The sequence below is a fragment of the Melanostigma gelatinosum genome (assembly GCF_949748355.1).
Source record: "Melanostigma gelatinosum genome assembly, chromosome: 3".
NCBI lineage: Eukaryota > Metazoa > Chordata > Actinopteri > Perciformes > Zoarcidae > Melanostigma > Melanostigma gelatinosum.
The window spans coordinates 12369712-12397020 of NC_136636.1; the positions used below are offsets into that span (position 1 = coordinate 12369712).

General features: G+C 41.5%; 2 protein-coding genes across 2 annotated transcripts; one reads left to right on the forward strand and one right to left on the reverse strand.

The window, feature by feature from the left end:
* Positions 1-773: 773 nt before the first annotated feature.
* LOC306797633 (SPRY domain-containing protein 3-like) lies at positions 774-14708 on the forward strand. The gene is made up of 11 exons (XM_079297007.1): positions 774-872; positions 2206-2352; positions 2519-2594; positions 5938-6062; positions 6325-6457; positions 6606-6794; positions 8784-8933; positions 11011-11068; positions 11271-11390; positions 11485-11606; positions 11701-14708. The coding sequence occupies exons 2-11, from the start codon at positions 2225-2227 to the stop codon at positions 11833-11835; spliced, it is 1236 nt and encodes a 411-aa protein (XP_079153133.1). The 5' UTR covers positions 774-872; positions 2206-2224; the 3' UTR covers positions 11836-14708.
* A 1961-nt stretch (positions 14709-16669) lies between these two features.
* Positions 16670-25383, reverse strand: LOC306797732 (LIM domain and actin-binding protein 1-like; the record flags this gene model as incomplete). Its single annotated transcript, XM_079297127.1, has 9 exons — positions 16670-18048; positions 18188-18321; positions 18436-18467; positions 18670-18748; positions 18920-19017; positions 19254-19308; positions 21589-22017; positions 24962-25004; positions 25265-25383. 9 exons carry the CDS (start codon positions 25381-25383, stop codon positions 16977-16979), a joined length of 2061 nt encoding a protein of 686 aa, XP_079153253.1. The 3' UTR covers positions 16670-16976.
* Between the last annotated feature and the right edge of the window lie 1926 nt (positions 25384-27309).

Here is a 27309-nt window from a genome sequence, read left to right on the forward strand (position 1 = left end):
TATAAATATAGGCCAATACACAAATACAGTTACGTGACTTGAATATCACTTGGACTACTTCATCTGGCCTCTGTGGAGATTCTGAATTCATAGGATTTTTTTCATTAATGTGATAAGGTTTCTTGATTTTATTTATTTTTACATAAGAACAGTTTTCATCTGTTCTGTATGCAACAGTTTCTTAATTAAATTTCGAGAAAATGTACTAACCTACACAATGATATATATCAATATCACAACATTAGATTACCCTGTGATACAAGACAAATTTAATGAAAAGTCCACAACTCATCACTTAAGGATTTTTGGTAATGTACCAAACAATATCTTTTTTTTGTTTGGAGAAAAGATGTCCAAAGCGGACTTCAATGGGATGTCCTCTTTATGAGACTAAGACTGGACTTTAACTACTCTGTGATTCTTGCCTTTCCAAAAGTAAAACAGAACTTCAGGAAATATGACTGTAGAATATAGACGAAAAGGTATCAAAATAATTCATCCAAAGTTACGTTTTTATTAATAGCCCACTTTTGTATAAAATACGTTTTCATAAAAACTACTTGTCTTTGATGAAACCTTAAGGTTACGATGCTTTTGTTTTTACAAGGCCCTGAAGTCTTTCACCCCCCATATTTGAATAGTTGAGCACTCCTCATGTAAAACATTATGCAAACACCAACCATAAAACCTGTTAAAAGACTACATTAACACACGGCAGTGCACCGGTTAAAGACTACACACATGTATCCTCTGATGTGATTGGTTGAGTGGGCGGGACTTCCGGCATGGCAGGTTGGACATAAAGTGACAGACTTCACCTCCTTAAAATTGGAAGAAAAACCGAAGGACGACGCGTTACAAGTTTTAAAACAGTAAGGAACCCACATGAGACAAACAGGCTGTGAATAGTTGGTGTGTAACCTGAGATATAATCATGTTTATAGTACATAATTAGCCTGAAAGCAGCCAGCCGGCCAACCGAGTCGTGCCTGTAGTTTGGGAAATATGATGCTGCGTTTAAGGTAGGCTCGTAAAACGGTAAACCGAAGAAGTTAATCTGAGATAATGATTCGCATAATTTCTTTACCTTATCAAAACACATCACCAACAAAATCCTCAACTGTATTATTAAGTCGTATAAGGGCTGGTAACTTTGTTTCATTGTCACTTTGGAAAAAAGAGCCCATCGTTTTCAAGGAACAGAACTTTGTTTTAGGCAACGAAACTATTTCCCCCCTCACGTGACGTCAGTCTGTGTCACGCTACGCTGTGGCTCCGTGCTGTAGTGATCCACCACTGAGCCAGTGGACATGAAAGAAGTCACATAATAAAATACTTTTATTAATATACTGAGTTATAAATGTGAAAGGACCAACAAAGCATATAGTTCATAATGTAGGCCCTCTATGCTGTAATCATAACTCTGTACTTGTGTTACATGTTCAACCTTGTATTGATCCACAGTGAACACATGTTGAGCTGTGTCTTCTTCTTCTTCATCGTCAAAGACTTGATGGATTTACCTCTTGAACAACGACATTTTTCTTTGAAATAATACATATCAATAATGCAAAAAAAAAATGCTTTACATGCAAAAAATCCTCAACGCATCAATGAAGTCTCTTGTGGGCATGTTTGAAATACTATACCAGTTAAATGCACCGACGTTTGGCTGATAGCTGATAAATGAGTTGATGGACAGAACAATGAGCTGCAAATATTAATATATGAACAACTGTTTTGATAGGCATTCATTAACTCATTAAGTTGGAGTTCACGGGGAGTGGAAGACACCCGAGGGAGACACCTGACCACCACGGGGCTAACACAACTAGGGGACTCACGTTTGTGCCTGTTGACGGTGTACAATCACTGTCCAGGCCTTTGCTTGTCTCTGGAATGTGGGATTAAACGTAAATGGAAAATCACAATCACATCAAGTCCTCGCAGGAAGGGTTTGGCCTGAGGATCAAAGCCGCGTCCCTCTGGTAGGCAACAGATGTAATCATGTTGTGGTCTAAGAGGTTTGCCGTGGTTTTAAGAACAACCTGTGCTGTTTTTTTGGAGGTGTCCCTTTTCCCCCAACAAGCTCTTATGGCTTTAACCATTGACTGAACAAACACGGGAACATCTACATTTCAATATTTCATTAATACATCGTGTAATACAATGTTGTGTAATACATCGTTTTGATTTGTGTCCCAGATTGTAATGATTTTCAGACATGGACGACATAAACCTTCATTACCGCTTTCTGAACTGGAGGAGGCGAATTCGAGAAATTCGTGATGTGCGAGCAGTGCGATACCGGGAGCGGCTCAAAAGGATGCTGAGAGACGGAGACGTGCTCAGGTAGCAGTGATGAGCGATGAGTGTTTGAACTGGAGACACGGATTCCCTCTGTGATTTAGTCCCTCATTTAATGCTAGAGCTGTTCCTCCGCTCGCTGAATCAGCATCCCACTTTGTGATGATTACGGTCATATTTAGTGTTTTTTTCTTGTTGCATCTCCCTGTAGGTATCATGGGAATTCAGATGAAGTTGGCTGTTTTGTTGCAGCCAGGCCATTGTCGAGAAGAAATCGCTACTTTGAAGTAAGAGTGTTTCTTTCAATCCATGACTATTGATACGACACAGGAGCGACAATTAAGAAAATCATACCTCGACGTAATATTCTTATAAATAACCTTCATCAGTCCAACAGGTTTTCTGCACACAAATAAATAGTTTTTTGTGGTTTGGTTGAAAACTTATCGGTCGATAATGCAGAACACCACAGAAATGAAGGAGCCTGTTGGAGCTGGAAATATAACAAATTCAGCAGAATTCATAGACTATTGAGTACCTGAGGTATCAGCTCAGATACATTTCAGACAACAACATAAAAAAGTAAAGTACGACTATTTTATAAAAACATTCTGCAGTATATTTGAAACTGTCAACAGTGATCCACATCTTTTTTTCATTTCCTGTGAGTAGAAAGTAATAAAGTATGTTCGTTTTCTGTCAAAATAGTGTACTGTGAATCAGTACTATATAGTGTTCACTTTTATATTTTTAGTATTCATTATGGATTTAGGACTCGGCCCTTGTTCCGTGTTGATGACAGGAGGCTTGTCAGTGTGTCTCAGTGCTTGTCTTCATTGCGCTGAGCCATCCTGAAAAGGAAAGCATGACACTTACCTGAGAACCGCTCTTTTATGAGACACAAAGATCTTTCAGCTTGGACATATATTCTATTCTATATTGTTTGCTGGGACTGAAAGTACAGTGAGTACTGAAGCTAAAGTTGTTTCTTCAAGTCATATACCAAAATAATTTATACTAAAGTCAGAAGCAATGTGTCAGCAATTAAGTCCCAGCACAGAAAACAGCGATAGATTCACCTTTGCATGCTGTACATCTCCTCCTGACACACTGTTCAGTCAACATGTCTCTATATCTTTTGATCACATGCTTTTTGTTATTGTAAAACCTCTGTGATTAAAGTGAGGCAACAATATATTTTTGTATCAGAGGAGAAACCAATTAAAAAGAGCTGAAGTCTTCCAGAAACTCAGTGAATGTATTCGCTAGGGAGGCACACATTTCCTGCAGTTTGTCTGCAGAGAGTGTGTGTTATCAGCATCGATTCACTTCACCCAAACAGTGTTGTGAGTCCAGCCCCATGTCGTTACTGTTGCTAAGCCTGTCAAGCCTTCCACCCTAGCATGGAACATGCGTCGCTTACAATGATAACAAAGGAAGATTTTGAGCTGAACATTCTCTGCAAGTTTTAAACCAACGAGTCGCTGAGTTCAGGAGGCGACAGACAAAATACAGGATTCGCATCTCGAGCAAGCAAACAACCATTTTGGCACCTGGAATTACAGCTGTTGTGGGAATATTTTAATCAGCTGTAGCTAGCTAGCGCATTGAGATCATGTTGAGTCCATGAGTAGTTTGGAAACGTCGTTTCAAAACGTGAAATATGCACTTGATGGCTACTTGCATGACATTGTGCTAAAATGCCAGCAACAAAGTGTACACTACTACGCTGTTGACACCAGCTGAGTCAGATTGTTTATTTGTAAACAGCCCCAGCTAGCAGCCAGTAAAACAGCCAGTATGAAGGGTCAAGACTGTACTACATACTGTAGCACAGCTGCTGCATACAGACGCAGTGTATTCGAGTTTCGGTCGTGCTTCCGACGTGATGGATGTACTGACTCGATCTGATGCAGGGGCTTTCTTATCTCAGCCCGGGCAAACTGGTTTCACAAAGCCAAATAAGTTGCAGCTCATTACAAATGGTGTTCCGGTTTGTTTATTCCACAGTCCTCGGTAGTCTAGACACTGTAGTGCACAAACATACCAGGGCTGACTGTTCCTCAGAATTAACCGTGTTCAAACTTGCCTGAAACACACACACACGCATCCTGCTCACGTGTAGTGAAATAGTAACTAACCCTCTCAACCTTTTTACTTGCGTGTGCTTCGTCCCCGTGACTCACTTCGTGGGAGTCGCGTAGGAGGAGGAAAGGGGACGATTTGCTTCAATGAGCGTATGTGCTAATAACTGTTAGGAAAGGGGATACTGATTGTAGATCTGGCAGTAGATTTTAGGGTTGATCTGCATGTTGTACACTGACACAGAAAAAAACAAAAGGTTACTTCTCACTCTCAAGAGGCCAGCGTTGAGGTCATGGGAAAGAACTTAAGAGTTTCCTCCGCTCCTTGTCCTGGATTTGCCAGCAGTACTCCGATTGCAGTGCTTCCATGTACGGCTCCCTCGGGATGATGTCATATGGTCAGTATTCAGTTATGATAACAACGGTAAAGGCCAGCTCTTTACCTCAGGGTTTTCAATTTGAACCGACAGGCAGCTCTGTACAAAAGAGATGCTATATAGTTTCAGGTTGGTTTGGAAACTTCATGACGTGAAAAGAGAAGCAGTGCCAACCCAAAACCAAAACGTAAAGGCAAGTAAAAAAGCCCGACGGAGCCGAGACAGAAAGGCTTTTCTGGCAAATGAAACTGCATCCCTCAAGTGGGCCCTTTGAAATGTCACCTTGTGTGATGTTCCTATCATAAAACCTGAATAACTAGGAGGTTAACTATCGGATTGATTGCCATGAAATTGTACACAGACACTTGTGGTCTGCAGAGAATGATCCCTTCTCACTTTGGTGATCCCATGACACCGGTAGCAGCAGCAGCATCAAAACTGCATGTCCAGTACTTTACTTTATGACTAAATGTCGGCAAAACTAATGACATTCCTATCAGCCTCAGTTGTGCTTTGTGTTTAGTGTTGATAAGCAAATATTAGCCTGCTAACATGCTAAACTAAAATGGCGAATCAACATCTAGCATTAGCATTTAGCTCAAAGTACAGCGTCGCAGAGCAGCCAGCATGGCCGTGGACTTTCAATCTTGTTCGTTGAAGTATAAAGTAGTGTTAGCTGGATTACTTTGCTTACATAACCTGTTTATTTGTAACGCTAACATACATTCACTGTGCGTGTTCTTTGATTTATCTCAGTGGGTGACTCACCCATGTGTGACAACAACAACCACCAAAAGACAATAATTCTGTGTCCTCCACCCTCGCCCCCCCCCCCCTTTCATACACTTCCTCTGCCTCAACTACGTTTGTTCTGCTGATGCACAATATAAAAGCCTCCCACACATGATGCGTTATGGGGAGCCCAAGGTTGAGTCTCAAAGATGTGTCAAGAATTGAATGACTCACATTATTTAGAAGAAGCTAAGCTTTGGTGCTCACTTCTCCGAATCGCAGGTTGTTCACAGAATTTAATGACACCCTTCCGATTTAAAATGAAGTCAATTTGGTGAGACTACTGTTTTAAGACCAAGCTAATCCGTTAATTTTTGATTTGCAGTGATAGTCTCTCTGGTGTTTCTTTGTGGTTATTCAACCTGTGGTGTTTGCAGGTGACGATCATCGATACCGGAGTGCGGGGAATGATTGCTGTTGGTTTGGTGCCTCCGCTCTACAAGCTGGACCATCAGCCCGGCTGGCTCCCACACTCTGTGGCTTTTCATGCTGATGATGGCAAGTATGTGACAAGGATGCTTTTCTTTACATATACTGTGTACACTGAACATGTTGTTAATGATACAGTTAAGAGATCCCTTCTTTTAGAGAGACTTCCATAGAGGGAGATGACACAAATGAGCTGTTGATTTTGTGCCATTATTCCCTTCATTTTCAGTTACTGGGCACATTTTCTAGATATCTTCTGGAGTTTTTCTGGACAATCTTATAACGATGAGCCTTAATGATTAGCCATTCAACCTACTATACGTGTTTCTCCACAGGCTGTATAATGGGAACACTGTAGGACAGCAGTTTGGTCCAAAATGCTGCAGAGGAGACAGAATCGGCTGTGGAGTTTCTCTGGACTCTGATGATGGACAGCTAACTGTGTTTTTTACCAAAAATGGCAAAGAAGTAAAGTGCTCTGTTACCATCATATCTTTTTTTCCTGAGACAGAATTCATTCAGCCATTCAACAATTATATATATATATAGACATAAGTGTAATCAGAGTTCCCAGCTAGCGTTCCCTGAACAATACTGTGTCTGATTGTGTGCCTAGGTCGGCAGTGTGGACATCCCAGCGTCTCCTGACGCTCTCTTCCCCGCAGTGGGAATGCACTCTTTGGGAGAAGAAGTGCTGCTGGACCTGAACGCTGAATGGGGGACGGAGGAGGATGATGGACAGATGATCGTGGATAGTCATGAGGAGGACTGGGGCCGTCTCCATGACATCAAGGTGACCGGCACGGTACGTCCTGTTGCTGAGAGATGTGTATACTAAAAGATGTTCATCATTTATTTTACCAATTCCACTGTAAACAGTCAGGGACATAAAGTATAACATAGACATGTAGCAGGTTGTCTCCCTTTTTAAATGTTCGCGATGTGTAATGATTCACTTGTATCAGTAGGAGGATGACGCAGAGGAAGAGTCTGTGTACACAAGATAATTGGTCTGTTATATATCAGAAGGCTTTAATTAAGGTTGTCTGCTAACTGATGTTGTTAGCTTGACTCCTCGAGGTACATCACTTGTTTGAGTCACTCCATCGGTCCTGTATTTCATTCAGTTTTACCCATTCGTTCCCATTAAGTCCTGGTCTGTAACACATGTTGAGAATTTCATTTACATCAGCATTTCAACTTTTAACATGACATATGCATATAACTTAAGTATCCCAAACCCTTAAGGAGTTTGAAAATAAATAAAATCTGGAGGTGTGGAGTTAGAAAGAAGCGAGCTTACCAGGTCTCTGTAGCCCGCTCTTTGTCGGGCGACTGTGGCTCAGGGTTGTCCTTCAGTCCGAGGCAATGCATCCTTGGGCAAGGCACTTAACCCCAAACTGCTTGAATGGGTGTGAACGGTTAGTTAGGCAGGTGGCACCTTGCACGGTAGCCCCTGCCACCAGCGTATGAATGTGTGCGAATGGATGAATGATGACATCTGGTCGGAAGTACAGACCATCTGCCATAACACACCCGAATCTCCAACTTACCATCTAGATCTCCAGCAGTGTTACAAATGTGTTTCATCTTAAAGCTTACAACATCTGTTTCATGAATGCTTATAACTCTTTATTACCATATTTTCCATGAAAATGAATAAATAGCGCTATAATATGTATTTTATGACAAAATATTATATTTATTTTGGGGTTAATTAAGGCAAACTTTTAGATAGCAAGTCCTAACCCCAAATCCCAGATGGTCGATACAGAAATCTCTCTCGCTCTCTCGCTCTCTCTCGCTCTCTCGCTCTCTCTCTCTCTCTCTCTCTCTCTCTGTGTGTTTGGGACTCCACCCCTCCCTGTGACGCAGTGTTTGTGTCTGACTCAGACGTTAAACTATACACATAAAACCTGAATAGATAAAAGATGGGAGTGGAACGTTGCGCTGCAGCCCTTAGGCACTACCTGTATGCCACCCGCGCATTTAATTATGCTATATTGCTACAAATGTCCTGTCTGATCATCTCGCTGCAACTCATCAATTTCACATCTGCACCTCGTAGCAGTACATGAAAGCTGTCGGGACATAAAAACAAAACACGTAATAACAAAGCAACAGTGTTGTTTTTCTGTGGAATTTCAGGGCTGATGATGATACATGGTGTGCTTTGATATTTTTTTTATTGTCATGTATGTAAGTTTTTGGATTACAGGGTAGTGCTCTCCAACTATCAGGCACCCTCTGTTCCTGTTTTTTGTTTTCATCTACTCTCATTTGCACCGGAGCGACTGTTTACTCCTTGAGGTCGTACTGTCACGCTGCCAGAAAGGGAAGAGAAGCTGTTGAAAACAACCCGGTCTGTGAAGGCTGATGGATGAGACTTGGAATACATTTTATTTATTTTAAGTGGGTGTATGATTTTAAGATTTAAGCAAACATTATTATTCTTCGTGCTGAAGTGACAGCGGTTGGGGTTGATGAGCTCAAACATGTCAAATATTATGAGTCTGTTTTTTAAATCTCACTCTTTGTTCATGAAAGAAGAGTAAAGTTAACTCTGCTCTCCATGTTAGCATGTTGAGCCTAGACAGTCATGCGTGACTTTTATCGTCATACTCTTTGTATTGTGGACCCAAACTGTTTGGTGCAGGGATGACGAACCAAAATCCTGCCCCCGCTTTTCCAGAAAAGAAAGAATCGTATGATGTTGCAAGACCTAGTTTTTTACCTCGTCATCTAATAGCCCCAACAGGATACCAAACTGAGTGTGTCTGTGTTATTTCCACAGCTGCTGGAGTACGTGGGTAAAGGGAAGAGCATCGTGGACGTGGGCTTGGCTCAGGCCCGCCGGCCTCTCAACACACGCTTCCACTACTATGAACTGGAGATCACAGATGCTGGAGAGAAGTGTTATATTGCCCTGGGGCTGGCACGCAGGGTACGAGCCTCCTCCTTTTTAGTCCTCACCATAATGAGCACATGTCATTATCATTGACACACTCCGTTATTTACTGCGGTTATCTGTCGGTAAAGAAAACCTCTCTCCCCGTCTTCGCTCTCGCTCATATGCACCGCTGCTCTCACTGTTTCCAGTCTGAGTGATGGATGACCGAAAGAGGAAAAGCTAACAACAGAATAAATATTCTCTCATTTTACCCCCACATCTGGTCTTCCATAGAAAGCAGGTTGTTCCGTTTACATGTCAACGACAAAACTGCAGTCAAGCATGTGACGGGTTAGTTATGAGATGAGCGCATCTGATTGTTTTGTCTCAGATTCTGTCGGTTCCTGCTTTATTTTTGCTTCGCTAGTCACCGTGCACAAGAAGGGGTGAAAAGAAAACAATTCCTCAGGCTAGGCAATTAAAGGTTGATGTCCTAATTAATTAGGTGGTATTAAATCACAAAGGATGACAGCCGTCGATGATGCATGTTTTGGAAAAAATAAGTTTGGTCGGAGAGAAGACTTGTTGAATGTTGACACATCAGAGATGCATTCAGCTGCCTTTGCTCTCGCATGAACTCGTGCAGGGTTAGGGTTAGGCTAACCCTAACGGCGTAGTCTTGGCTGAGGGAGCAATCATCGTGGCATTCAAACAACAGATATGAGATGAACTGTGGCTCTGTTATTGCCGCACTCGGCAGGGAGTCTCAGCTATTGGATGCTAATTGATTGAGCATGATTTTTTGCTCATCGCACTGCTGTTTTGCCAGCTGCGCCGGCGCTCACAGCCTGGGAGGTGGTGGGTAACTGTTGCATTAGGCTCCCCTTGACACCTCTGCTGTTAGTTGCTGTGTGTGGGCACGTTGCGCCCTCGGGTCAGATGGTGTGGAGAATAGAGCTCTGTCATTTTGCTGGTTGTTTTCCTGGAATTGTTTTTCTCGATGCGTGTGTGCGGTTCTGGCGAAGCATTACAAATCCATTAAACGGTCATTCCTGAGGTTTTGTACCATGCCCCGTCATCTCCAGTCGTCTGATGGGAAGCGTTACCTCTCGCTACAGAAATCAAAACAAAGGTGTCTCCCTCTGTCTCTGGGTAACACATGCTTTACAGTTTACAGTTGCTTATGTTGGATGACGAATCAATTGTTTACGGTGCATTCCTTCTCTCTTTTGTTGCTTTGGGGAAAAGTCTCATCGTCTCTGTCTGTTACGCAACTCGTCTCTTTAATTCTGTGTTTTTTCTTCAATCTTCTTTTGCTTTATCTGCCTTTCTCATCTGTTGCTGTGCCCATCACTACATCAGTCCTCTGCTTACAGGGGCTTATATGATTTCTACTTACAATTTAAAACTTCACTGTCAAGTGAATCTCTTTTCTTTCGGGAATGCCTCCCCTCGTAGAAAGTCGCTGTAGTCTAGAGGTGATTTAGCTCATCAGAGTCGCATTGCTTGGTGAAAGATGATGTAAATCAAGTACAGTGAGCAGACTTCTTAACTAATGCTCCCGATCATCCAGAAACCCTGAGAACATTTGGAATGGAGTTGCACTGTACAAATTCCAGTTACAAATTACTGTAAATACTCTCAATTAACTGTTGTTTTAGTGATTAATAATAAAACCCATAGATGATGTCATTTTTTCTGCAGCTTGTCACGTTAAATTAGGGGAAACTGTTAAAGATAATGCGCATAAATGCTTTTACTCGTCTTTGTGAGGTATCCCAATCAAAACATAGATTGATCATAAGTATTGATATAATTCCAGCGCCCTTGCTTGGACCACAAACCATCTTCAAACCCGGCCTCAGCTACAGACCTGCAAACGTTTTGTAACTGTGTCTTACACGGACGCTATCACGGTGACAAAATCCATCCACAGACATTAAACACTTGGCAAAGTACTCAAAACCTCTTCTGTTGAAGTTCCTGCTCCACCACATTTTGCCGTGATGACACTCACAAAGTGAAAAGAATACCAGCGTCGTTGATTCGGCTGGTCATAAAATGGATGGAGACATTAATGAGACTAGTTGATATTCAATCACAAGATGTCACTTTCTCTTCTGTCTCACAGGACTACCCCAAAAACAGACATCCAGGTTGGAGCAGAGGGTCTATAGCCTATCATGCAGGTGAGAGTTGGCTGATCATGATGCTAATGGCACCAAATTGTCACCCGTGTTTCTGGCCATGGAAGAAAGTACTGATTTGTTCGTATTTTATTATTATTGTTCGCCATTTTAGAAACAGACGTCATCTCGTGTCTAAATTGTATCGCACACTCGCGTGCATGTGACATACAGCTCTGATCAACGTCCCTGTTGTTCTGTGTAGATGATGGAAAGTTGTTCCAGGGCAGTGGGGTCGGGGACGCGTTCGGACCACGCTGCTTTGAAGGGGACATCATGGGCTGCGGGATCATGTTCCCGCGTGACTACAGCCTCGATGATGGAGGTGATCATCTTCATATTGTTTCCAAAGCACTGTGCCTCATCATGTACAACCTCCAACCGTCTTTCTTTCTATTTCTGTGTCCGGGTTCTTTCAGATGACGTGGACGACTGGGACCTCGATGTGATTCCCAAACCCAGCGAGGTTCAGAATGACTTGTATGCAAACAATGAAGATGAGGAGGATGAGGGAGAAGATTTGGAAGGGAGGAAGGTCACGGTGAGATGCTGTCAAATTCTTGGAACATAACACCAGGGAGTCTTCCTCACTTACATACATTGTCTTCTTGCTGGCCCCTTTTGTGTTTGAGCAGGTGTTCTTCACCAGAAATGGAAAGGTTGTGGGCCGGAGGGACGTGGCCTTACCTGTAGGAGGCTGGTACCCCACGATTGGCATGATGAGCACTGGGGAGAAGGTCAGAGTGGACCTGCACCCCCTGAGCGGCTGAGCGGCTGAGCGGAGAACGGAGGAATGATGGAGCTCTACTACATCTTTGGAGATCAGACAACAAATATGACCTCCACATCAACCGGCTCCAAGATGTTACTTGAAAAGTCACTCCAGTGTAGAAGGTGACTGAGACTCATGCTGTAAGAATGATCAAATTAATTTATGTTAATATAACATGCGTGCCTCAAAGAAGTACTTTATAATGAAATGGTTTTACAGAAAAGCAATAAACCAGAGGTTTGTGTTGGTGACACACTATTTTTGATAATTTCATCACACAGAGTGTAAACTAACATAAAATACCAAAAGAAAAGGGTCTCACCAGAATAATGAATGTAAAAATGCAATCAGAGCAGACCCCAGCCTACACATGGAACTTTTCATCAGCACTAAATATGTAGCAGCCCTCTCACAGCCTGCTGCCGCTCATTACTGGAGGTCTGCTGTACGTCTTCGTAACGACGGTGTGCTACTGACACTCAGTGGTGAGTGAGAGTGGTGGTCTGAAAAATAATGCTCCAAACCCTCCAAAAAAAAAAAAAAGAAGTGGCACACTGAGTGAACCGTGAGTTTACTCTGAAGCAGTGTCAGTCAAATGAGCTGCTTTACGAGTACGAGTGCTTGGTTTGTGCAAGCCACGTGCATTAGCAAGTATGTGATAGTTAAGTGTAAGAACGACTTGTTGAGGTTAAATCTAAAACATTTAACTGTTACGTTGGCGTAAGATGTTTTAAAAAGCAAGCTTCCAAGTCAATCATCTATGACGAGCTGTTGTCTTTTTATTCGGGTATGATTTTGACCGAATGGTAGACGATGTACTGTCATGATAAACATGTAGGTCGTAGTCACTCCAAAGCTTTTTAGAGAAACATTTGTGTCTAAAAGATGTGACAGGTAAACCCAAATCATGTCATAGGATCGCTTTGATTTTGTTTTTCCAGTATAGAGATATTTGGTATATATGGTTTATATAAATAACATAAATGTAAAATATACTTCCATATACAATAAACGTGTTCTCCGAGCACATATTTAATATTTCCTAATAGACACACAAACAAACCCAATTAATGCCAAACTTAGTGGAGCCTTTTTGATACAAAAAGACACATTAGAAGTCACGATATTGAGTGTATTGTCTGTAGATCACAAAGTGTTTTAGATGAAGTGGACAACAGAGTGTCTCAAAATGGAAAAACTGAAGAGCAACTCAAAGCCTGGCAGGAAAAGACTTGCTTAATTAAGGACATACCATTGTAAAGAAGTACATTTTCCACTAGTTCAATATCTTGAAAATGAAGCCAAACTGTAACTATTATTTGCTGCTCTCAGGTGTATTTGAAAATCTAAATTAAGTACCTTGTCTTTTCTATGGTTATTTCTGTGATTTTGCTGTATGTTAAAGTCAACCATCGATTGCTAAAAACCTGTAATTTGTTGTTTTTTTATGGGGTTTTTTGGTCAGAATGAATCTGTTTTTGACATTGAATACTGTTAAAGTAGAATACTGACTCCACTGCAAATAGTAAATGATTGTTTTCATATTGTGACACCAAATTGTACTCGAAACACCTCCTTTTACAAAGATTGTAGCGATAAAGGAGGTGCTTCTGCAGATTTCTGTGATGCTAGTTCTGAATTACTCATAAAAATACCACAATAGATTGTTAATTGTTCCTGCAACTTTTAGAGGATTTATTTACGATATATTATATAGTTTCCGTTTTATATTAAATCTGACATCAACAGATGTAAGGACTTCTTCAGGCTTAGCCTGCTGTTGAACAGTTTACCTAATGAACAAAGTGCCTGTGTGAACGTGTCCAGTCTGGACCCTTCATAAATGATCCATGTAGGTTTTGGAAATGGACGTTGGTTCATGTTGACTCATGTCTGTGGAACCACATTCACATTGAAAACCTCCTTCTACACCTCATCCTGAAGGCGCCACATGTCTATGAACTCTGCAGGTCACTGAAAAGATCTGAAAACACCTCATTGGATCCATGCTGGACTCTGAATCTTGCTTGGAAATTCAATTAAATAAGGAATTATTGCATCCATTAAGTGCCCCCCCGGGTCAGCAGACAAGATGTAAAGACTTACTGTTCATGTGATGCTCAACTGCTGCTATTTGTGTGCCGAGCAAACACTGTGCACATCATCATATCAGCCTGTACTGTAGACGGGGTGTACTCATGTTTGGTTTTTTCACTTTCCATGGTCTCCTTCTGCTTTTGTCCGTCTACCACACACTTTTACATTTAACCCTCCTGTATCTTTAGTGTAGTTAGTCATGAAGGAATTCCCTCTCAATCCAGCCCTTGTGTAGATCCCATGTTGTTTCTTTCATGTTGTCTTTTCTTGTGTGCCCCCTGTCTCTTCATTTGAATCAATCAGGTAAACATGCCAAAAATGATTTAAAGAATATTTACACCCTGCTTCGACCTTGTCCTGTTGTGTCAAATATAATTATAAAGAATTACATTCAGTGCTGTCTCCTGAATTTAATTGGTAATGTGATCATCTTAGATGTTTTATAAAAAGCAGACTGAATACTTCAATCCCCCAAACATGGTTCAAATTATGACTTTTTAAGGTTTACACCTTGATAATTTCATATAGCAGGCTTTATAGTCAGTATCTTTTTTTAAAGTGATTCTATTTAAAAGCTGTTCAGAGAAGCATATCATTTACAGCGTGTTTTGGGCTTGATGTTACAGACATTCTGTAAGAGCCATTTTGTTGTTTTGTTTTTGTACAACCTCCCACCACATGGGGGCGTAGTGCCGGTGTAAATCAGAGCACAGGTCATATAATCAGTGGGGTCATTGGACACAGGTTGTTGCTAATAGGCAGAAGCAAACAGTTTTTGACCGTGCACATTTAACGAATGTAAATGTTATGATTTATTGGTTGATGGAGAAAATGGTGGAACTCTGATTATGTGAGAAATAAAATACCTATATTGGAATCTGGACTTCGTTATTTATGGCACGCGTCAGAACAAACAGAGCAACCGTAGTGACTTTTTTATTGGGAAGCAACGGTCACTACACATTCTATTCAACTATTCAAATTTAAGGACATACAATAGTGGTTCTTGAAGTTCAATGCGCTGCCTCTAACTAATTACATAAAGCAAGAAATCTCTGTGTGTAGTAAGTGGGTATACACTTTGCATATCTGGAGTCGAAAACCGTTCATCCGATATAGGCTTACTTCACACTTGCAGGACGAAGCTTCAGGCCTTTGCAGACTCGAGCGTGTCGTCTGCAGCGGGCCTGATAGTAGGGCAGATAGTAGATTAAAGAGGTTAATCGTGCAAATTATGATACAAGCATGACATTTGGTGGAGTTGTTCTCCAGAAGTATCTGGTCAAACCTGCCTGACTGGCCATTCAAAAATCCAAGATGGCCGCTATTTTTCAAGATGTCCGCCAATTGGCCCTCCCGAATTAGTTTTCTTAATAAAACTTTGTATTTCCCCGATTTGAATGATCTTGGTGTCTATTTGTGGGTAATAAAAGATGCTTTAATAATTACCCACAACTATAACACTATAATAATGAATGTGCTGATGTAATTGGACATTTAGTGGAAACAGTTATGAATATAAGTGTCAATTAATAATTCAACTCTTTTATTAAAATCATTTCCTTCAACTATGTTCAAATTGAACATTACAAGAATATGATATCAAACTGGAAAAAACTAACTGTATGGCACTGGACACTTAATTCATCCAACAATACATTTGATATTAAAGATATGTGTAACTTATAGCACATTCCCAGACTAGTCTAGTCAGCATGAACGGTAAAAAAGTTGTAACTCTTTCAATGAATGAAACAACTGTACTTCACATTTTAAGAGTGAGCTTTTTCCAAATGGATGGGATTAATGAATGACACCCGTAACAGGACATAAATTAGGAAAGATAATATTCTGACTATAGCCTGCAACTAAGTGTAGAAATGTGAAACTCCTTTGAAAAAGTGCACTAATGAGGAAGATGGTAGCCCTGTGGCTATAGTATCTGGTTAATATGTGCGCTCAAGTAAAAACCCAGATGGTCTGCAAAGTCTGGATTTCCTCATTTATACATTTTTATTGTGTTTCAACAACAGTGCAGACTGTAATGCCTGTCATTATACAAATTATTAAAAAATATATTCGGCAGGGCAAACATATATTCCACGGCACATTTTAAAATACAAAGTGTTTTCCATACGAAGATCACATTTGAGAATGTTAAACACACATCCAGAAGGCCCAAAGACATGATTTATTTGCTTTTAGCCTGAAAGAATAACTATCAGTAGAAACCTTGATGAATCACATTTTCTCCTTTTATTATAGTTATAGTGATCAGAATAGTTCAGCAGCAGATTTTGACCAGGACCAGAGAGTCCCCTGCAGGATAGTGTTATTAAGGTTTGCTGACTCGTCTGTGTGAAGTTAATGGTTCAATAACAGTGAAAGCAGGAGACTGCATGGTGTATACTCTATCGTATTTAAACATTACCAGTAACTGTGAATAGAAGTACCTTAGTAATTGCGGTTTGCTGAACCCAAATCCAGAGCATTGTTATTCAGGTTCTGTTTTGCTTTTTCTTTAATTTACAATTTAAATTGAGGCAATATGTAAAACTCCAAAAGGCCAAACATTTACCCTCCAAACACCTCTCAAAAATACAGTACTGGTGCTTTTTGGTACAAGATATTTATTTTAGACATAATATCTGCCTGTCATTAATAAGCACTTAAAGTGCTGCATAAAGTGTAATGGTTTTTGGACACACCACCTGTGAATAATACGCCACTGATGGTGCATATAATTATTTTATTAAGAGATGATTTAATTTAACAGATGCCAACTTTCCAGTATAATCAGGAGTAATATAAAAGCTAAATTAGATGTACAGTATAATTAAAATATACAAAGAAAAATCAAATATTTGTACTTCAACAATTAAAGGCAGTTATTGCAATATAAATGCACACACACACACCTATTACACATTTTTTTAACCTCTCCTACAACACTATAAAATCTGGCAAAGCTACATTTGTGATCTACCTATAAACTGAGAAAGTGTTATATGGTGGATGGACGTGACAGTAAGACTGTCTTTCCTATGAGTCAGAGTCCTCCTCGTCATAGTAGCGGTTCCTCTTGATTATATCCTCTGCACTCAGCTCCTCTGCATCACTTCCTTCCTTGTCCTCCTCCCAGAAGCCCACATCCTGGGAGGCGCCGTTCTGTTTTGGCTGTAAAGGTGGAGAAGAGGACGGGGAGATTTCCGGGGAGATGCTTCTAAGAGATCCTTCTTCTACGGCCATCTTCTCTGCTGCTGCCTTTCCTCTCTTCTGTACTCGTTTGTCTCTTTCTTCCTGTTGCTCTGTCTCCATGTCCTCCTCTGAGGTGGCCTCGCTTTCCTTTGCTGCGTCTTGGCTCTGCATTTGAGGCATCGACTTCTCTTTTTTCTCCTGCCGTTTCCCCTGCTGAAGCTCTGGCTTATTTTCCTTGGGTGGTTCTTCAGATGCGGTTTTTTCCTCGAATGACACTCTCCATTGCAGCAGGGATTTGAGAGGGCGCCGAGGTTCCCTGGGTCCCAGACTGTTTGCGGGGTTGGGTTTAGGTGCGAGTGTAAAAGGCCGAATGCGCTCCTTGAGAGAAGAGCTCCTCCTCAGGCTCTTCAGTTCAGCTCGGTCTGAGCTCTGGAAGGATGATGGCGCCTCGTCCCCTGGGGGCCACTTGGCTCTCCACGGTCGGCCTGAAGAAACTCCCTCCGTGACTGGACTAAGTGCTGTCCCAGAGGAGTCTTCACCAGCTGGGGGAGGCCAGGCGATTCTCAGCCTGTGTTTCTCAGTAGACTCAAGCTTCTCACCAGACCTGGCGGGTGTCTGCACACGTCTCTCCAGTAAGGCAGTCAGGTCTGTCACCTTAACCTCTGGGGCTGCTTCAACAGCTGGGGTCTCCTGTTTGTCTGAGGTACTCTCAGCTGGACGCGCCACCACTGCTGGTTGATCTTGTTCCTTTGGCTTCACCTCTTCCTCACCTTGGTCTCCATCGTCACGAGGCTCCCAAAGCTCCTTGTGAGGCCGATGGCCAAAGCCCTCATCGTAGTTGCCTTTAGCTTTAAACAGCTGGCTGAAATGGGGCTTGCAGTAGACGTTGCCATGCAGAGAGGCAAAACTCCCGAGACTTGAAATAGAGAGCAGCAAAGATATTATTCAGAAAATGTCCCTTTCTGTGGTTCTTGAACAGGAAGCCACTGAGGAGGCATTTCAAAGTTCAAAGACATGATGAAAAATCAGGGAATATGCAACAGTTCAAAACTAACCTGAGCGTTCTGCTGCAGTGAACACAGCGGAAGCAACCTTTGTGGTAGACATGCTGAAGAGCCATCAGTCTCTCCAGCGGGTACACAGTCTTTAGACAAGCAATGCACGTCTCCTTCACCGGTGGGCTGAACTTCTACACACACACAACAATGGTAACATACATCCATAATAAACCAGGGTTGAATTCAGACCTTTCTCTTGATGATTCATGCATGTCTCCTGCTTGTTAGTGTGATGACAGACTCACCCTTGATGCTTTAGGTTGCTCGCTGCTCTCCCCTGAAACAGACAAAAACACTTCAGTCACTTTTGTACCTCAGAAGCCAGCTGAAAAGGTCAATCAAACCAAACTTTACCTCATTCAAGGTGCCAAAGTTATTTGGGTATATTAACACCGTCGTCGATGCTCTATTTCACACGTAATACTGCATCAAGAACATTACTATTGGAACATGTCCTCGGAGAATCCACGAAGACTCACCATTGCACTCAGGTGCAGGATTCTGGTTCTGATTTACTGGTGCAGATGTTTTAGGAGCAGGCACCTCTGGGGCCAGACCCTGGAGGAAACACACAGTGAAAGAAGAAACAAATGCTTTTTTAGTAAACAGCCACTGTTAACCAGTCATTTATAACACATATTAAAAACTTAAATTAAAACGTTTTTATATTTCATTCATATTTTAGAGAGATTATGTTTTTGCAGTTAAATGTTTTGAACATGAACTCACAGCGCGAGAGGTGCCTTGTTTAGAAACAGCAGCCTGGTATTTGGCCATCTTCTCCTTCATGGATGTGGACTCCAGTACTCTGTCATGCACAGACGGACCTAAAGCAAAAGAGATAATCACACTTAATGCTTCGACTGTATTCTGCAGTAAACTCAGATGAAATCTAGGGCTGCATTTCCCTGAAACAGCAAGAGATTGCTTTTCAGTTTAAAAGTGCTATTCATGATCCAGTTGTGGCACATACTATTGTGTTCCTAGAAACAAAACTGAGTCGTTTTGTGATTAAAGGTTCGGCACTTTAATTATTCAAAGGGCAGTGTGTATTTGTCTTTACCACCATGTTGGTCCATGTCCTCTGATGAAGTGCTGCGTATTGTTGTCCTGCCGCCCTGTAAGAGTAAAATGATCGTTGGAATCAGAGGTTCAGTTTGCAAAACTGCTGCTGTGAACTCTTGTATGCACCAAGTACACCAACACTGTTTCCTATCCCAGCTGTAATTGATTGGATTCATCACTTGTTTAAGTTTTACTGCCTCCCAATCGTCCAAACAAACTATTACATAAAACACACTCTTTGCATTTACATTTCTATATCTGATTCAGAGTTCAGACCACCACACTGCTGTGATGTAGAGGCCATAATAGATTTCTCTGCTGCAATAAAGTGAACCTACATCGAAAATTTTATTTTACTTGTCAGTAATGTTTATTTCTATTACTTGTTATTTACCAGTAATGTACAGAATAGAAGTTTACTGAAATAACATATTGTAAAAGTGGTTCAGTTAAATCCCAAAGGACACTATTCTAGCCTCTGTCGACTAGTGTAAAGGGCGATAGAGAGGCAAAAATAATTATGTATGAGACAAAGATATTCAGGTATTACGGTTTAAGTACAAGACATCAGAAGTCATCAGCACAGGTGTAAAAGCATCCCACACAGGTCAGCGCTGTGTTGAGGAACATTGGAAGAACCGTCAGCTTAACACAGATAGAAGAGATTGAGTGGTTGTGTTCTCATAAAAGTATAAACCCCCAGATTTCCAAATTAACTTCAAATATCTTCCGTTGTTTCGGGTATTGTTCAGAATTATTCTTGACACGTGTGAAGCTTCAGGTGCATTATGTCCTGACTCCATCTTCTACCTCTGACACGGTGTCATACGCAGTTCTTTATTACATACTTTCCAAACACCAAACTACAGGCTTCATCTCAGCAACGCTCAGCCACAAAGATGCCTTCGACCTGCAGTCCAAAGAAGCAACACTATTCCATTGCACTTTACTAAAAGAATGAGCTATGTGCGCGTATGCCGACGTGCTACCAACACTAATGTGTTAACCAGACAGTTTGGACCAATTCAAATAACCCATTGCTTCAGGCTGCTTCCCTCGGACCGAGTAGTCCCGTTGTGCCACCATCTTCCTCAGCCACCTAAATACAAACACCAACTGCACAATGAAACACTCAAAACATCAGTTCGACGAGGGCGAGGGTGCATTAACCTACAGTGCTGGTGATCACTGAATAAGAAGAGTCAAGCTTTCCAGTCAGTATTGACAGAGTAAGTGTTGCAACACTCCTAGTCCTTCCTCTAAATGTTCACCAGTGACTTTTACACTTCTTCTTTCCTAGTGGTGGTGTTAGTCATACTGTTCAGCAAATATTTAAAAAACTGCAGAAAAAAAAAAAAGTATTCATTTTTGCTTTATTATTAATATTAATTTATGAAGTGGTGTGACGACTGCTGCACATATGACATAAAAACTGGGAAATCTAAAACTGAAGGCCAGGACTGTTGGATATCCAGAATACACACAGTGGCTAAAGGAAGATGAGATAAAGCCAGTTGCTCGTCAGAGCTGATCCTCTGAAGTAAGAAATAGCCCTGAGTCAGGAATGTTGCTGCATTCCTCTGTTATGGAAGGTAAAGAGTGGAGAGCTTGTTTTGGGCTGAGAGGGAGAGAGAGACACAGAGAGAGAGTGGAAGGGAGAGACAGAAATGGGTGGGGGGGGGGAGACAGGCCTAAATCCAGGTGGAACAAGACTACTTCAGAAAATACAGGGGTATGAGGGGTGAGACAATCTTCAACACATAACTGTGATTAGCACTGAGAATTTAGGGTCAAGGAAAGGAGCGTGGCTTTAACTGACGAGTGACTTCTTTTCTCTCTTTAACGTGTGTTAACTAATTACATTTCACAATAGAAATAACATTACTAATCACTGTGTTCAGTTTAGTTTCGTATCTGTTACTTTTAGTTTGCTGTAGGGCAGGATAATTAGTGCATAACAAGCCTTGTAAATTAGGATCACAGTGGTTACGAGTTCCTTTAAAGTTGGTAATTAAAGCAGCTTCAGGTTATGCAACATAAAGTCAACCACATGTGAAAAACAGTCTCCTTTTTGTCTAAAGAAGGGTTCAGAAAATGTGGTTTACAGGGCTGACCAACACCAGTAATCCCAGCCATTAACATTGTGGTTACACTTAATGCCTGAGAAACATGGCCAATAGATGCACAGCTGGCACAGCTGGCAAAAACAAGAGACTAGGAGCCTCATGCACAAAGTATTCATGCAAACAAATGTGATCTCAATTACTTTTGCCAGTTTGGTGGCTATAAATCATGTGTGAGAAGAGAAAACGATCTGATGTGTCTGTAGCTACCTTGCTCATGGTATTCTCTCCCCTCTCGAACTTCATCTTCAGGTTGGTCAGTGGCACTCTGGGTTTTTCATAAGAGGCACGGGGGCTGGTTGGAACTTGCTCATCAAGCTTTCCGGGTCTTTCATGGTGAGTCAGCTCATCCCTGTCCATCCCTCTCTGCTCTTCACCTTCGGAGGCTTCTGGAACCGCTTCGGGCTTCAGGACACGACTGGCTGGTTGCTGTCCTCCCTGATCGGTCGGCAGGCCGGGGCTCTTTAACGGCGGACAGGGCTCGGTGATAGAAGCAGGCCTGGCCAGAGCAGGAGGCCTGCAGTGAGTGCTGGACTGGCTAGCAGGTCGGACAGAAGAAGGCTTCTGTGGCTGCTCCCAACGCTTCTTCAGAGCACTGAGGTTGCCTAACCGCAGTGAGGGTGACGCACTCTCAGCAGACTGTGAGTAACACAAGAAGAGATTCAAAATTAAAAAAGGGAAAAGGATTTCACAAACACTGACAAAAAAAAAAAGCAACAGCATACTTTCAGTTCTGTTCACGGGCTGAATTATACAAGTATTTCCATTTGGCAACAAACACAGCACAGCTCAAAGCCCTATGCAGCACGACGGAATAAAGAAAATGCCAGAATCTGAGCTCCGCTTCACTGACAGATTAGGTGAACAGCTGTTGAAAGTCGGTCCAGGAAGTTGATGTTTTGCTGAAGGCAACAACTGGCTCAAGATGGATATGGCTGACCTGAGCATGAGGGCAGACTTTTTTTCAGCTGCATTCCTTTCCACATGACAACTTCACCTTTCCCTAAAAACACTGAGGAGGGCTCTGTTCACCACTCAGCCATTCATGACAATACAACATGCTGAGCAGCAGACAGAACAACAGGAGGCACACTACTGCCGCGTGACCGCTGGGAACTTCCTTAAGTAGAAAAGAGGAATGACACGTGGAAGAAAGGGGATGTGGACATGTGAATAAATCTCATATAAGTAAACTAATCCGCTAATAAATATTAGAAACAAGCCTCCATGCTGAGGTGAGGTCAGCGGGAAAGATTAAAACATTATTATATTTGTAAAAAACACAATTCCTCAAAAAAAAAAACTAGCAACTACAAAATATTGTTTGACTCAATTTAAAAATGATTTGAAATGAGAAACAAACAAAAACACTTAATTTGTCCCGAAAAGACTCAACTACATCGCGTTTGAGTACATCAAACTAAATCTGGTGCATCTACAAGTAAGTTATATGAACATGCACAAACACAGACAAACAGATAAAGAAGAAATAAATAAGAACATAAGAATAAAGTACTGAACAAAAGGGACAAAAAACCCAAAGTGCGCAAAAAAACCGCACAATTACTGTCTTTGTGAGGCAAATCCAGGGTGAGCGGCGAGAACTGGACAGTGACAAGATTGTTCCCGTTTTTAAGCAAAAAGAGAAACCTCTGAATGTGTTGGATTACCCAAACGAGGTGTAACCACAACTTGACAGCAAGGAAAGTGAGAGTCCTTTGGTTGGTCCTTCTTTTACAAGTCAGTTTGTTGAACGAAAGAGATCTCCCAGATGTTTGCAGCGAGACAAAGTCTGCTCGTTAGAGCTCGTCGCCCCTTTAACACCAGAGAAGAGAATGAAAGAGCCAGAATAACCAGGAAACCAGAGCAGGAAATGATACATTCAGGGAAAGTTAACTCTTTGTTCGCTGTGTCGGCTTTGACATTTTTCCACTCACAATGTACATCTGAAGATAATGACACTTCAAAATCTCTCATTCATCCAGAAGGAACAAAGGTTTAAGATAACGCAAAACATGCTGTACAAACATTGAGCCGATACAGAGTTTTATACCGAATTGTACCACTACTCAGAACTCCGATACAGGGAGGTTGTAAATCCAGATCAGGGCAGCGTTACAGTATTATAAGCAAACTGTTTGGAATTTCTCTTGGGGGGCCAGAGATTTCTCAGCTTGAAAAGTATTCACAAAATATTTTTAACTATAAATGTGGAATCTCTTTGTTTCACACAAGTTAGAATTTTCTGCAAATGCATCCTGTTCAGGCCGGAGATTAATCTGACTTGCTTGATGAGTGTTCAAGCAAACATAAGCATGAAAAGGAGATAAAACACGCTGTAGACGTGTGAGAGCACCCCGACAATTCACTCACAGATTAAGATGCCTTGAACCTTCCAACGCATTTCTTACCGAGGACAGAGAAACGAACTAAATCCTGGAACGACAGAGCGCTGTACCAAAACCAAACCAATAACAGGAAGGAAAAGCTTGTGGACAATCATTTTTGATATTTTAAAACATATTTAATGCTGTATATATGTAATTTATCTAAATAACTAAAGGTTTCATTGTCATGTTTGAAAAGTCCCACCTTCCCCCAACTCCCCCTCACCACACACACACACACACACACACACACACACACACACACACACACACACAGACAGATGGTCTTTTGCGCTGCTCATTCAAACTTGTGTAAACCTTGAATATTTGAACTGGACTCCCGTACTCCTGTACCAGTGGCATCAGCTCATTTCCATACATACTGTTTGTTCCTGAGAATGATTACAAACTATGAATCAATCACACTAACATTTCTATAAAAAAAGGACCTGACAACCTGAACTAATGCAGAGAAATATGCCTTCAGAGCATCTTTTAAGTTATATTCTTTAAATGCTGCATGTAGTTACGCAGGAAAGATTCTTTCACAGATAGTACGTTCATAGCATGTTTCTATGGAGTAAAAAACACAAACAACGCCTTCTTGTCATTGTCGTTCCCAGACAGATTGTTAAACAAAGACTACAGCAGCTTACAATCGTTCAAAGCAGCTGGCTCACACAGACAATGCATACAGTATACATTCACAGCAATATTACCTTAGATTTCCTCATGATATGAGCTGATCAGTTACTCATTTAATCTCAGTCCTGCTTTGTTTATGCGTCTTTCACACTGACAAAGCAGTTCACCTACAGTTGGAGCTACAAAGATCATTTCAAGGGGATTACACTGAAGTAGGATTCTGGGTTTGATAGCCTGCCCATCTCAACAAGTGGCCTATGAGAGGTCCGCCAAGACGAGACATATTGCGCAGACAGTGTGTTGGCATGGTGAGTGTGTGTGTGTGTGTGTGTGTGTGTGCAATAATTAGTTTAGCTCCACCAGCTACTGAGCAAATGAAGCAAGACATGCAGCATACACACACTTCATTTCGGCATGTAGTTTGCTAGGAGAGGCAAACTACAGTCGTATATTAAATTCAGGAAGAGCTTTACAATACTAGTTCACAAACCCCAAGAAATGTCTCTAAACTGAAATAAAATGTCTCCATCATTCTTTACGGTTATACTTACTTTTTTCTTCTCGGTACTGGTCACCTCAGCAGCTCTCTGGTACCTGAGAAAGACAAGACGCAACACTGACCTCTGGTGACTCAAAACAAGAATCGAACACTGTAATAACAGAGATTTTCATAATTTTTTGATTTTAGGTGTCATTTAGCTCACGGCTTGTTTAGATACAGTTTTAGACATATTCTCTGTTCCAACTGTCCAACATAATATCTGTAAGAACGCTGAGGGAACCGAAATTCTCATGAGCAGCAAGACCAAACACGAAAACTGAAAAGAAAAGACTGAAAGCCAGGTGTTACTCACTTGGAGAAGCGTTCAGCGATGGCATTCTTTTTCCCTCGGCCGCTGAGTGACAGCTCCTTCGCAGTGACACGCACGGACTGTGCCGCCCAGGCCCGTCGATTGAATGGACCACTTTCCATCTCTGGCTGCTATCTAAAATACCTGAAATACAAACACAACCTTACTACTACACCTATTGTAACTCTTCACCTCCAAATTACTCCCCAAACCTTTACCGGAGAAAACTAAACAGACATGACGTCACCTTCTGCTGAGCCCCATCCTGGATTTGAATTTGTTTGCATCTTAATAAGATCGTCCTCTCCATCCTCTCGTCTGCATTTGTTCAGCAGTTTACTTTCCTTCGGACTATAGAATCATCTGACATCTACAAGGTGTGGGTCAGGTGATTGAAACCGCCATTCTGAAAGTGCTGCGTGGCAAAACCACTTCGATGTGTACCGACTCTTCCGTGGGTTGGTAGCAGAGTCGAGGACCTATCTGCTGTCTGAGATCACGGATTTGCTCGTTTGTAACATGATCTCCATCAGTTTACCTCTTGTCACACCAAAACACTACCTGACATGCATACCAAAGCGTGGTTGACCATGTTTATTATCATACAGTTATGCAAACCAGTCTATATGTTCAAACTTGCATTCCGACCCGTGCCGCATGATTACAAGATGGAAACGCAAGTGTGAGCACATTATCATTATGAAAGGATAACTCATCATAAGCGACGTTCACAAAAGATCAGAGGAAAGCAGCGCCCCACAACCGTACTGCATGACACACAGAGTATTTCTTTAACTTCACTCGAACAAACCTACACTTAAATAAAGGCGACAGACCGATCACGAGCCTGTTATGCAGTTTCTGTGTCTGGAGAGACTGTCAGAACATGAATACTCCTTATAGCGCTCAGACAGTATATTACAACCGTGTGTTTAAATCACCACTGTCGACTCAACAATCATTGCTCTCACTATCTGGGCCTTTTCACTCAGGTGCACCTATTACGCTCAGATGCAAAGCGATGCTGGTGAAGTAGAGTGAGGACTTTGGACGAAACTGAATTTCAACGTAAAATGTATTCTAAAAAACTGTTAAATGTTAAACCTGGCTGTATTACAGAGTTAGGCCTACCCGTTTAGATAAATACAATATGTAATTATATATAATGACTTTAATGTATTGGCAAGTGTTTTTTGGGCAGACGCATATATTAGTAAGACACAACACAATGATATGAAGAACGGTCCGTTGCTTAAGCACTTTTATTCGGTTCTTAATGCTGAATAGTTTGGGACTGTTTACTGTTGCTTCAGGCTTTAAGGTCTGATGGGCAATTTAGCTCCCCATGCCTGTTGATTAGTTGCATGTTGTACTGTGTATAGTTATTATCAAACAGGTTCCTGGGTTTTAAGCACAAAAGAATTTAACTTGATGGCCATGCTGGAATGATTTGTTAACTTCTTATTTTCTACCTGTAAGTAGACCTGTAAGTCTGTTTTTGCAGGATATCAAGCCAGCATCTGCATGACAGGCAGACAGGGACACACCCTGAACAGGTCAGCAGTCCATTAGAAGGGAAAACACAATGGGAGTGAGGTTAGAGTCTTTTGCATATCCTCAAACTGTTAAAAGAAGCCAGAGCAACAAAAACAAAAGGGAGAACACATGAACTCCTTACAGAAATGACGTGTGTTGAGAATCAAAACTCAAGTTTATCCCGCTCATTCATCAGCGCACAAAGAGAAGAGCAGAGCTGAACAGGGCTGTCTGCTGAAAACCATTACACAGCAGGAAATGCTTCAGATTATTTTAAATAAGAAGTAGGGTGGGGTCATAGCATGCTTTTCCTGTATGTGAAAACAATCGTAGTGCATTTTGATTCTCTTTTGTATTACCTGGTTTGGAAACCTAAGAGAAAAGACAATAAATTGCCTTCTGAAATTACCAATTTATCTCTCAGTCACAATTCAAATCAAAAGAAAACCTGCACAAATCATTCCACATTTAAATTGACATCTACGTGTGCAAAAACCTTTGCAAGTCCAAGA

Excerpts from the sequence above, each read along its gene's own strand:
- LOC306797633 (XM_079297007.1), top strand. The coding sequence starts at position 2,225 with ATGGACGACATAAACCTTCATTACCGCTTTCTGAACTGGAGGAGGCGA. Across the intron at positions 2,595-5,937 it reads GAAGAAATCGCTACTTTGAA|GTGACGATCATCGATACCGG; the intron begins GTAAGAGTGTTT and ends TGGTGTTTGCAG. Across the intron at positions 8,934-11,010 it reads CCCTGGGGCTGGCACGCAGG|GACTACCCCAAAAACAGACA; the intron begins GTACGAGCCTCC and ends TCTGTCTCACAG.